The sequence below is a fragment of the Halyomorpha halys genome, unplaced genomic scaffold, assembly GCF_000696795.3.
Source record: "Halyomorpha halys isolate HHAL.00 unplaced genomic scaffold, Hhal_1.1 Scaffold1170.1, whole genome shotgun sequence".
Lineage (NCBI taxonomy): Eukaryota > Metazoa > Arthropoda > Insecta > Hemiptera > Pentatomidae > Halyomorpha > Halyomorpha halys.
The window spans coordinates 160,043-174,003 of NW_027114716.1; the positions used below are offsets into that span (position 1 = coordinate 160,043).

Below are 13,961 nucleotides of genomic sequence, written 5' to 3' on the forward strand. Positions count from 1 at the left end.
ATAAATATTACACATATTATTTTCTATAATCAATAAAATGATAAATAGCATGTGTCACTGAACATGGCACAACCTGTTTCTCTAATCCTCGGAGTGCTTAAGTTACAATCATGACACCCACGCCCTACTTTCGTCCCACACAATTTCATACCTTCAATATTTATGACTAGGGGTATTAAGTAATAATAATTATCGTAAAACTCGGGTTCAGAACAACCTAAGCAAAACATTAACATTCATTAAAACTACAGATAAATTGCCTTGTTGGGCTGATACGTGATATAGCGAGTTGTTCTACACGCGATTAACTCTTTCAAATTCCCGGAAGACTAAACTAAACACCCAAATTACCTAAATACCACATATTCTGTCGACATTCCGGCTTTAGAAAATACTGTTATATATTGTTAATAAGTATGATTGTCTCCAAATTTTATAAACTTTATTTTAATTAGCTACCTCAGTTTATATCTTATTTTTCTATTATTTAACTCACTTATCTACCTAAGATTATTTATATCTGCTGATGTATATATAAAAATTAAAACCTGTACCACTACAACCCACGAAGGTTAAAGGGTTTAGTACTTTGTGAGGGAGTACTGTTACTAGACCAACGGTTGTATAAGGAGTTGATTTGGTCGACATTCAGGTTTTTACCCAATTTAAGAGGCTGTGTGGACCCACATGATGGCTCCAGAACCCACAGGAGTTGACTCACGGCTACAGAATAATAGAAAACAATTTTCTGCCCAGTGGGATTCGCGGGTCCTTGGAGTTAGTAGCCACGCCTTACCCCGTTGCTACCCGCGCTCCCTGACAATTTTATTTTATGTGTATATATAATTTTATTTGTATACACTTAATTAAGTATTTTATTATTATTTATTTAGTTCATTTATACATATGATATGATTGTGCCTATTTCCCTTGAGAGTGTCAGAATGTGTTATTTCAATTAAAGTTTAAACAAAAAAGGAAATACCGTAGCAGGCCTCCATTAAGAGAAAGGGTAAAAAGTTTCTTAGGGCAAGTTGGTTGGTTCTGTTCTGGAGAGGGGCGGGTTATTTAGTTTGATTTATGTTCAACATTAGAGCTTTTCGGCTAAATTCTGAAAAACTACTCGAGTTTATTTATCTAGTGTATATTGGAGTGCAGTGCGGCAAACGTTGCGCTTCGCTTGTTCTGAGTTTTGTTTCAATTCAATTTAAAAGGATTTATTTTAGTTATAACGATAGTATATTATTTATCGCTTTCTATTCCACTCTAATACTGTTACATTATTATAAACCGTATATTTAGAGGAAAAACAAAAATAAATAATAAATATTGCAAAAATACAGATAAATTATCCGAGTATATAAACATATTGTATATAAAATTTCATAAATTAATATTTCTTTTGCTAATAAAAATATAACCATTCTAAAAAAATATTCAGTATTTCCAAAGTCACTTTTATTTGATTTTTCAAAATCCATATTTTTGCGATGGTAGGATATTTAGATTATTATAAGGCATTATTAAAGAAGTACTAAATTTCTAGAACCAACCTAGATTTGTAGAATATGGTTATATTTATATTTTTTAAGAAATATTTTAATTGTCAGTATAAAAAAAAAAGAAAGTTTTCATTATTTCTATTGAGCTCATAGTAAACCAATGGAAATAAATTAAATATTTTTTTCAATCAATTTTCAAATCATTAAATTAACTCTCTACCTCAAACTCCCTCCACTACTGTCATTTCATGCTTCAATAAAATGTATTTTTTTTCCTTATTTTTTCTCTTTAATTATCATATTGTTGAAACACTGATAAAAAAGGAATATGAAAATATGGTTAGTCAATGTATTCATATAATTTTATAGGTTTATAATATTTACCTTAGCTCTTTTTTTTTTTATTTTTACCAAATCTTTATGTTTTTAGCAAAAAACAAAATACATTGTACAATATGAATTATATACAAATGTAACTCTAAGTATACATTTTCAAACAAAAATATATTTATTCAAACTTAAAATAAATCTGCCTAAAGAACAACTACACTTCTCAAAAAATATTTTTAAAAAATTAAATAATATTCAAAACTGAATAAAATATATTGATGTGTTTTACGGACATGTTCAGCAAAGCCACTGAAAATTTCCAAAAAAAAAATCCAAGGAAAAATACCATAGTAGTAAAAATTACTTTGACGAAGACAGGGCATAAAGAATTAAATTATTTTAGTTTACAGGGCATAATTAATTAAATTAACTATATGGTTTATTGGTCTAGAACATAATTATTCATAATACGCGTAAATGTGTGAAAGCAGAATGAAAAGAGGAGTAGTTTTTTGTTATTCTTGTAATGTTTTATGGTCTAAGTATTCGAGAAATATATTAAATTACTAAGACAATAAGAAAATTTCTTGTTTAAGAATAAAATATGCTGTTATTCCGTAATTTTTTCTTTAAAAATAAGTAAAATTTATAAGAAAACACATTTTTATTCTTTAAAATAAAATCCTATAAGATCGAGACAATAGTTCAAGTTTTATAAGTACAGTTTTATTTTCTTGCAAGCGAATTGTTTGTTATGCGGAATAGAATAACTGCCGCGCCTGCCCCAGTGCAGCAGATTTTGGAATAACTTATAAAAATGTCTCTATTTAAAAAAACAAAAAAAACAAGAAACTTTCTTGGAATCAGGTTACTTCGAACAGGCTATATGCACTGTTATTCATTACCTTTTATGCTGGAGTTTAGCTACTTTTTGAATCTACTACTATCAATCATAAATTACTAATATAGTCCAAGAATATTAGATTTATGGCCTCGTTTTATTATCTTGAGGCTACTCTATTTTGAACATCATTTTAATTTTATGTATCATTATGAAAATGTTTCCTAATAATTCTTTAAATAATAATTGGATAAAATTACTAATAAATACTAAAGTTTCTTTGTTAATTTAGAGACCCTATATCAGTTAATTCGTTGACTAAGCATTCTCATGTTGAGCTCAGGTACTTTAAGTAAATATACATATTTTTGACTGGTTTATGTTTATATTTTATATAGAGTGCTAGATGCTAGTTATGCTATCAATTTAATCGTAAAAAAATTGAATTGATAGATTTCAAAATTCACATGTTTACTTTCTTCTGTTTTTTCTCGAATCCGGGTTTCGAGTTTTCCAAAAGCTACAAAATATTATGTGTTTATCAAATAATGATGAACTGCGGGGGACAGCTAAGTACTAGAACATCGAGCGTATCCAATCCTTTCAGTTTTAAGTCCTGCGGACGTCAATACTCCATATTATGAACAAACAAAACCATGCATGATCTATATGACCAACATCCCATATCCCCTTGTTAATTCATCCATTGAATATTGTTTAAAGGTGAAATTAAATTTGATTTTCTTTATTTAATGTTATTACTTAATCAGTTTTTATTCTATCGATTTATATTTTTATTTAAGCCTATCATATTTTTTTTTATTATTGTTATCATTTAGTTTTTTTTGCCTTCTTCTTTTTTCTGTATATATGGAGTGAATGAATACTTAGACCACTAATATTGATTTCCCTTAATTGTGGTAGCTTGTATTATTATTCTTCAATAAAAAAATAAATAGGATTGGTCATTATCGAAACATGATGATAGTACAACAAAAATGGTTGTCGAAAGGGATTTTCAAAAACATTTTATATGAATGGTATCTATATGTGGGAACTACCAAAACACGACTGAACGCTCTTAGCATACGAATAAATACATAAATAAATAAAATATAAAAAGCATTTTTTTAAAAAAATTTCATTCAGTATGAGCTTAGAGCACAGCTTGGAAGAAGGGGCAATAAAACCAATTTTTTCAATGCCGAGTTTTAGTTAATATTTAGTAAGATAAAAAAAGTTATCGTTGTAAGGAAAAAGCTCAAGGGTAGATTTCTTTCGGGTGAATAAATAATTTTGTAACTTTCAGAAAAATCTTGAGTTAAAAAATTTCCTTCAAACTTGTAAGAAAGAACGCGAGCTTCGCCAGTCGCCCATAGATAGCGTGGCGGTTGATCAGCCAGCGTTGATAGTGGGGGAGTTATGATCGATGTGCCGACAGAAGCTGTAATTTGTGCTGCTCCGGGGGAAATTGCCCAGGTTGGGCCATTGTCTAAGGCTCTGTGATGTATGTCCCCATCACCATCCTACCACTGTGAGCATTTTTTTTCCAAGCCAATGTAGCATACATCAGGATCTCCTCCCGTTCTTACATCGTGGAAAGCCCACATAAATCTTGACTGGGAATTAAGTTGAAAAGCATATATAAAGTGCTAAAGGTTTTAACATTATCTTTTATAAGCTCATATTAATGTTTAAAAAAAAGAGTAGGAATAGCACTGACGGATTGTCTTTATTTGGTTAACCTTTATCCAAACTGCCTAATGAGTGGTTCAAATTGTTAAAAGCAAATTATTTAGTTATTTACTGATGTTTGAGAAACCCAAGCCTCTACATTGAAATGTTCAAATAATGCACTAGGACATAATATAATCAAAGAACTTAAAAGACAAAAGAGAAACAACAAAAACCTATTAGTTATCACAAATGCTGCATAATGATCATTTTATTGATATATTACAATAGTATAATAACATTTATTAAAGGATAGTAGTTAGCATTGGAACTAATTAATTACAATCACTAATAAAGAAAGTGCTAGTAGGTGGAACGTAAAATAAAATAAAATAAATAATTATAGAATGAGAAATTTAAAGGTTATAAATTGAAAACAAATATTCTGAAATTGAAAAAAACAGTAAAATGTTAATTGGTATAATGCAAGTTAATTGTAGCCTAAAATACAGGCATAATACAAATCAATTTATTCAAAGTATTAAAATGGATTATCGAAATGTTTTATAAATAAATTATTAATGTATATCTGTTTTTGTTTTTCCTGCATTTTACTCTGTATTTCTTATTTTGTTTTAAATAATTATATCCTTGGAGCACATAATTGGTCTAACTAAATATGTTTCTTTTGTTGGTTGAAACAAACCGGTTATTTGTATTAGCATGCATCATTCGGGAAGAAAATTGTCAGCCTTTGACAAATATGTCCTTGGGTAATTAGAGAATGTAGATAATCATTTCCTCATTATTTCAATTATATAACAGAACATAGAAATTCTTGTTAAAAAATCCAGTATAGAATACTAGAGCTTTTACTTATAAATGATACAAGTTTTGAATAAAAATTATATATATTTATATGTATATATATTACAGATATATTTTCAATTTGATATAAAACTCGTTCTGTAAATTTCGTTCCTATTTTTTTTTTATTTTTTTTTTTTTGTGCGTGGCATAAAAAACTGCCGCCAATAATGCCTATTGTGCGCTTCGTTCCCAGTTTAAACTCAAACTTAGGTATAAAGTCTGCCTCGTTTATAAATTTTTCAAATTAGTATTATTTCCTTGACGCGACCTCCAACAAATTGGGGTTATCCAAATACTTCATTGTTGTGGTTATTTATTGTATTGTAAAAGTAACTATTATCATTATTAAAAACGATATAAAAAATTATCTTAATAACAATTATGTGATTTTAAGGCAATGATCTTTATGAGACTACGAGTGAGGAAAATTGTTCATTTAAACAATGATTTATTTTTCTCTTGGATCAGCTACCTCTTTATTTATGTAGCGACTAAGATTTCCCCTGAGCCTTACGTTGTGTGTTATTATCACATAGCTCGGAAATTATAGTGTTCTTCACAATAGAAAACTTATTCCTGTTGTAGATTGAATTCTAGACGCTCTGAACACGAATATTGAGAGCATGATTGAAGCATGTGCATGATGTCAACATTTTCAGTTCAATTACTTTCTTCTATTTGTGTTTTTTTTCCCCCATCCCATTTTTCTATTAAAATCATTTTTTTTATAATTAAAGTTTGTCAACCCGTTTTTCTTCCTGGCTCTTGTACTATAATCATTTCATGTGCCTTAGGGTTTTAAAAAAGACAGTTAACTTCATATGGTGTATTTTTATCAAAATGTGTATTTTTTTATTATAAAAAAATCTTAGATGATATTAAAACTAATCCCTATTACTTTCTCTAACCTCTAATTTTGACACTAATTATATAATGTATGGATTATAATATTCCATAGTCATGTTTCAAAAAATATAATTTATGAGTCATTTAATTCTTTAAAATAAACACATTATCAGAAGATCCCATCATACTATACTACAGTTCCAAAAATAGACACTCAAAATAAATGGAAATGGAATCAGAACTCAGGACAGAATATGACAAATGAGTTGTCACGCACGAGCTTTCTGGATGACATGTCTTCAACAGAACTTGTGCAAAGGAAAGTTCTTAATATAATCTCCTGGATAATTTCTTACCAAGACAAGCTAATATTAAATAAACCGTTTTCAGAGTTTTTTATGGAATCTTTTTAGTTTACTTTATATTATTTTCTTCTTTTTTTTTCTAGTTGAATTTTTACTTTTTATTCGTGCTTTTTAAGGGTTTAAATTGGAAAATTTGAGAAGTTGATGCCTACTTATCAAAATTAGAAAAAAAATACCTGAGGATAAACCCAAGAAGTAATAATCTAAGCGAGAGTATTAACCATATGATTACTTAGTAATAATTATTAAATTTAAAAAAATCGTATCTAAGTGCATAAAGAAGTTCAACAACATAAAAAAAAAGCTAATGACCTATATAAATCATAATTAATGATAATTAATATTAACATAATACTAATAATTATTTTTTGTTCTCTTTTTTAATTTTAAATTGACGTCTACAATGATAAAACTTTGTACTCAAAATAACTCTTCTTATAATTATTTGTTATTTTATACAAACATTAATTAAATTTAAAACGTTTTCTACTTTTCATTCAGACCATGACTCCCAAACTAAAGCATAAACTTTTGAATTTCAATTTGTAGTAAATATTTTTTCTAATTGAGGCATCAATTTCTTTTTTAATTGCGGTACTCAGCTTGACCAAGTTTAATCACATCCAATTTAATAGATTTTGGAAAAAAATCTTTTCATCTCAAGATCACCTATTGCAAAAATTGTTTTAAAAAAAAATATATATATATTGTTATAATATTCCATGGAAAAGGGACTTCATTCGTTTTGGAATTACTCACCTCAATTATTTTTTTAAACATCTAATTCATTTCATGACTGTATAAGGTTTTTTTTTTAAATTGTAGTAGTGTGAAGAATAATTGCTTTTATGATATTTTCTCGTCTCCCAATCTTATTAAAACTGTCAAACAATTGTCAAAATAAAAAAAATTATTACGATGTTGTTATTATTTTATAACAGAGACTATTTAAAATCCTATTGAATGTGCTAACTAACATCGTAGTTTTTTCTTCATTTATTGAAATGTAAAATTTAACTATCAAGGTTATCATGGCAGCCTCAGAAGTGATACTTGTTCGAATTAATAATATTTTTGCTTTTATAAGTTCCGATATTAGTAATATAAATGTATTAATAATTAGTTCCAATGTTTATCTTTTAAACATAGGGAAATAAAACCTTAACACATCACTGCATTTATAGTATCCAACTCTTTTGGACGAGGCACCTATGACACCTGTGAGATACCTTTTGTTATCTCATTTTAAGTACTTATGTTTTTCTCTCTTGTAATACAAAGATATCTGAAGTATTAATTGTTCTATTTAAACTACATTATAAGGTGTTATAATCCCATTTTACCAATTACAACTAGACGGTAATCCTTGGATTTCTCTTTCCAGTTTCTCTTCATCCTCACCACTTATTTCACATAAGGACTCAGACATTACTGATAAGATAAATAATATAAGGAACTTTGTAGATGGCTTTTACATAGTGGTACACTGCTGGCTGAATTAGTTTATTGTATAGGATCCGCGGAATTTATTTGTACACCTACTAGAATAAAATTATAACATTAAACCTATCTATCCTCCCCTAGTTGGACTATGCATAAGGTTTAGTTAAGTTAAACCTCTCCTAGAAAATAAATAACGCCATATTATTCTTTTATTTGGAATAAAATATTGCGACATTACCTTAATAGTCTATGATGGTGACAATGCTCTGAAAGGCTTAATAACCTTAGGAATATAAAAAAGAAACGCAAGGAATGTTTGCTGAGAGAAGATTCCTCCTAAAGCTGAGAGGAAGTTTCCAGCAGATTGCAAAAGACTAATGGGCACTTTGTACCTTTTTATACCCTACCTGTTCAACAGGTCTTTTATATCCTAGTGAATATTACCAGGAATAAACTTCATAATTTAGACTAAATGTGAAGACTAGTTGAAATACTTTTAAAAAAAAAAATCCCATACATTTTTTTAAATTCTCCTTAAAAGATTTTTAAAACAAGTTTAACGTGAATAATTATATTTTTAGAAAATATAATTGATTTCGCCTTGACAAGTAGAAGCGTGCTGTAGGCAAATACGTAATTTTTTGAATGATTTTAAATTTAAAATTTTCACTTAACAGTAAAATGAACAGGTTTTTGATTTATCCCATTGTATTTAAAAAATGAGAGCATAAATGAACTCAGCTATTCTTGATATTGTGACATTGACTATAACAATCTTTATTATTTTGGTTTTATCCTTTATGTATGTTTTATAATAATGGACATTTTTTGTAAAATATATATTTTTTTAAGTCATTGACTTAAATTTAGGTGATTAAATTGAAAACAACTGTTGTTAAATTTGAAAACAACTGTTATGAAGTTATATATAGAATTCAAAGCTTGATTTAAAAAAAAACAAATTTATAACAAAAGTTTCAATGGATCTTTGTATGAGACCCAGAGATGCCTATATGATTTCAAATTTCTGGTAAGTCGTCTACGCGTTTGTGATTTACATGGAATTACTTTTTAATCTTTCATCGATCTCAACGAATTTAGTATCTATATGGAAAAATTCTCAGTTTTAACATTTCAAGGTTACGAAAAATTGAATAAAAATTGCTAACTATATATGAAATTACCAAATTTCATTGTAGTTTTTAAAATTGGTACATGAGACAACTAACATGAGATAATTAGTTTAGATAATCATGAAAATAAAAGATCACAAATGCTGTTATATATAAATTCATGAATGAATGGCATTGCATATCATGTAAACAAGTTTAAAAAATACTAGATAAAAAATGGGAAGTTATTAAACTCACTATAAAACAAATAAAAAAGAAAAAATAAAAGGTCCTATTGTTAAAAATTGTTCCTTAAATTTTTAGCATGCCTAAAATAAACTTGTAGTCCCAACCCAACGGAGTTTAGAATCGAAAAAAATTCTGACGAGGAAAACCTTTCACAGCTTTTCCAAGCCTTGGCAAAATTGAAACATAAAAAACGTTTTATATCTGTCGTTGAGTGAATTGTAGTTACCAAAGCTCTCAGCTACAAGTCTAAATAAAATATCAATTGTTTCAAATCTACGAGACTTTTTGCACTCACTAATGGCTAGAGTTTTTTATCCACTTTATTTTAATTTTAATAGAACACACAACATGAAAAGCAAATTTATATTTCTATTGCGAATATATAAACAAAAGAAAATTTTAGCAAAAATTGCAGATGTGTAGAAAATTCCTCCCAAAAATTGAACGCTATTAAAAAATTTGAAAACAAAGCCTTGAGTTTTTAAATAGTTAATTCGCCGCCGGTGGTGAAATAAGGAAATGATCTAATAATGATATTTGAAAATTCGATTATTTTTTAGTCAACTGAAAAATATTGTCTTTAAAACATATATTTTAATACTTTCTTTAGCATAGATATGTATGTGGTACTTAATTAAGTTACTTATCATTAATAAAACAATAAATGTTTGTTCGTGCAAAATTAAACAATAGACAAGAAAGATGGTCCGGATGCGGTCAAGGGAAAACTCAAATAGTGAATCAACTATCTATATTGAGCCAACGTTTCGCCCCACGTTGTTAAGTTTCAACGTGAATTGGAAATTAACAACGTGGGGCGAAACGTTGGCTCAATATAAATAGTTTAATCACTATTTGAGTTTTCCTTTCACTGCACCCGGACCATCTTCCCTTTTTATTATTACACAAAGTCAACCATCGAGCAGAAAATAAAAAATTGTATTCAATAATAGCCTGAATAAAAAATAACATTCAATACCCTAAAAATGTCTTTAATTTCTAATAAATAATATGATTATTGATTTTAAATATACAAAGTTATTATTATTTTTTATATTTTATTTTATAGTTGGCAAAGCAAGGGATTTCCAGAGAGACGTCGATAGCGCCTGCGTTTTCCATAATGTGAGCTCCAGGTTTTCTGATGGCTACAGATTCGGCTTGGGTAAGAATATTTTTGTTAGCAATATATAACTATGTATTCAATTATACATAAGTCTATTAATTTTTTTTTTAAAAAGTCAAATCGCATAAAATTAGTGTAATTAAGGGTCAACTGCATAGTTCAAATTATTTTTTAAAAAAAGCTCTAAAATGTAATTATAAAATATGCATGATGGATTTATTGAAAGGATTTGTGTAATGTTTTAAATAGTAATTTCATCAGTGTGCCCAGCGGATACCATACTAGACCAAAAAAAACACATTGTATGGATGATTATATTTCTAAAAACATATAAGCTCTAAAACATAATTAGAAAACATGAATGGCGGTTAAATAGGAAAAATTAATGTAAAGTATTTTTATTAAGAGACCAAAAAAATCCAAAACGCGTAAGAAAAGTCATCATACAGTGAAAAGTATCACACAAGTGATAACACAGAAAGTACACCGATCATGCTGTAAAAGTCTCAAAAATACGGCTAATTGGCCAACACCCCGTAAGTCAGGAATGCTTCCATACATTTGTCAGTGGTGCTTCATACAGCTGCCCTGGAAAATGAGGGAAAGAAGGGCTCTCAATGCTGCTACACTTCATGAACAGCATCCCACACTCAGAGATGACGGATGATCCGGTTTTAAAATGTGACGATTCCCCAGTGCTAAATGTCAAGGTCACTTTATTTCACGTTTTTTATTCTTTAATTAATAATTGTTAAACAAATATAATTCCTAACTTATTATTTTAACCGGAAAATAAAATATATCTGGTGTATAATAGAGTTTTTTACCAGTTTTTACCCAATTAAGGGTACTCACTTTAAGAGGCTGGGTTGAACCCCAGAAGGGCACAAGAACCCACAGGGTTGACTCACGGCTACAGTGATACAGAAAACTATTTTCTGCCCAGCCGGAATCGAACATAGGTCCTTGGAGTTGTAGCCAGCAACCCTTTCATTTAATTACAAAAGTTTTATTTTTTCTTTAATATTATAAAAATTACTATTTTTTTATTCCAAAAAAATATATAATAAAAAATAAATTTGTAGGGTAAAATCCATGAAGATTAAAGAAAGAAACGAGATGCAGTTCTTTGTAATGAAAGACTGTTGCTAGACCAACGTTGTACAAGGAGGTGGTTTGGTCATCACTTCCAACCGCCAGATTTTCCCCCAGTTAAAGACACCCACTTTATAAGGCTGGGTGAACAGCGAGGTACTCCCCAACTCGCAGGGTTGACTCATGACTACAGTAACGGAATAAATAATTATCTGTCACAGCCGGATTTTAACCCGGGTGTTTGTAGTTAGTAGCACAGTGCCTAACTACTAAGCCAATAAAATATATAATAAAACTTAAAATGTTATTAGTTGCCGATATCATTACATTTAAAATACTTAAAATAATTAAAGTAAATTTTTTTTTTTTAATTCACTCATCGTTCAATTTAATTTTATCAACACATTTATGATTAGTATGTATTATATTTTTTGAAAATCTTTATCAATAATTTTATCCCAATAATTATTGGGATAATTACATAACAATTTTATGTACTTTGTGCGTTGACAAAAAAAAAAATTGTACATGCAACCCAATATTTAAGAATCTTCATCAAATCAGAGACTTGTAAAATAAATGAGAATCTCCTTTTCAAAACATTTATAAAAATAAACAAAGATGATGACACCCCCGTTTCCTTTTGTTAATTAAAGCCAAGATTCCATACACCACACACCCTCGGGCTCCGAGAATCCCCGCTTGAGATCTTTTGTTCTCCAGTTCCATTGTGCTCGTATGTCCTTCCAGCAGTTAAGAACAAAATAATTATTTCTCCCTAAGGCAGCTCGGACATTATTCCAGGAGTGTCTGGGGGATAATGCTATTACGGCAGAGGCCGCAGTCGGATTAGATGCGGACCCCATCTCCTCAGGTTTAAATGTGAAAAAGAAAAAAAACCGGTGGCAACGGTCGTCCAGGTTGGAAAATAGAAATGTTCAACAGATTACAGCACATTACTTCCACCACGGCCCTTGGAAAGTCCCTTTTCTGACCCTTTTTTCTTTTTGCTCTCTTGCTCCATACAATTGTCTAAAAGTTTCCTCCTATAGTTTGGATCAGGAACAGCCTTTATGTACAACATGCACTCTTTGATTAATGTATCATTCTTCCTCATTAAAATCATGTTTCGACTGCAAAGTTTATTTTTCAACAAAGAATTGTTTAGCAATGTTAAACTATATCATATTATCCAAACATTCAAATTGCAATATAATAAAGGAATATATGCAATTAAATTCCTTATATGAGTTGAAGTATTATTAATCATTTTTTTTTTACAACCATCAGACTGATAATTAGTTTGATATATTTTTGTTATCAAGATATTCTTTACCCAATGTTAAAATATTTATCCTATTTTATAATATTAAATTTAGAAAACTTATCTAAACCTTGTTTCAATTGAATTAAACTCGCTAAATATTCTCTACATTTATATAAACATACATAAAAAACTTTTTTCTATATTTTATCAGCAATGAGGAAGATAATTTTATTAAATGATTTTAAATTCCGTTATGAAAACTTGAACTTAATTTTTCAACTTCTAAATTTTACGTTTTAGAAAATGATCCAAAATATGAACGGATTGAAAATTGAAAACTAAATAGTGATTAGTTTCTAGATATTGGATTTTTTAAAAAAGAAACCCTTGTATATTCTTTTCCCTTTATATAATTTAATAGCCTTAAGTCATCTTAACCCATCTCACCTTTTATCCCACAGTGGAGCGGCCCTCCCCCTTCTTTGTACCCCCCGGCCAGCGGCTCCTGGGCCAATATTGTAAGCCCAGCCTTCAGCGGACCCAGCCCAACCCCTTATAATCCCAAGTGGCAAAGGAAGGGCACCAATTACGTCTGTATATGTTTAGATATATATTGATATTGGCATTTATCTATTTAACATAGGAGGTAAGAAAGAAAAAAAAATTAGAAAAAATATGCTAGGTACTATATAGAAAGGAATATTTAGACGTATTCTCCTAAACGAAATGCCCTTCTTAAATTCCCTTAAAATTTCACATCGCATGTTTTTTCCATTTATCTTGTGTATTTGCAAACGTGTATACCTTTAACCAAAAAACTAACAAGTAATGAGACAATGTAGAAAAACTTAATAGAAAACTTAGGTGAATTTATGTTGATTAGACCAATTCATTTTTATTTAATTACTACTTAAAATAATGAACTTAGGCAATACAATATAGTATTACAATAAATACAAAAATAAAAATGTTCACTATTCACAGCAAAATCATACGGAAGAATGTAGGGATTCAGTCAGACTTGGAATCTAAGTTCAAAAGAACACTGAACGTTCTCTATAATAAGCTTATTCTAAAGAAACATTTTTATAGTATTCTGAAGCCGTTAGTTAATATTTAAATATTTTAAGAATATTCGGCTCTTCTATCTTCTAAATCTTATTTTATTTTTTTATGTTCAATATGACTCTTCAATGCATTACTTTTACTCAACTTCGTCAGTTTTAAAATATAAATTAAAT

The 13,961-nt window shown here is 28.9% G+C and overlaps 1 protein-coding gene across 1 annotated transcript in view; it reads left to right on the forward strand.

The window, feature by feature from the left end:
• P5CS (Delta[1]-pyrroline-5-carboxylate synthase) overlaps positions 1–13,961 on the forward strand; it is a gene marked incomplete at its 5' end in the record, with an annotated part of 157,565 nt that overhangs the window by 140,227 nt on the left and 3,377 nt on the right. Inside the window, 1 exon segment of the mRNA XM_014433225.3 lies at positions 10,302–10,397. Within this exon segment, the coding sequence (XP_014288711.3) occupies positions 10,302–10,397 (96 nt within the window).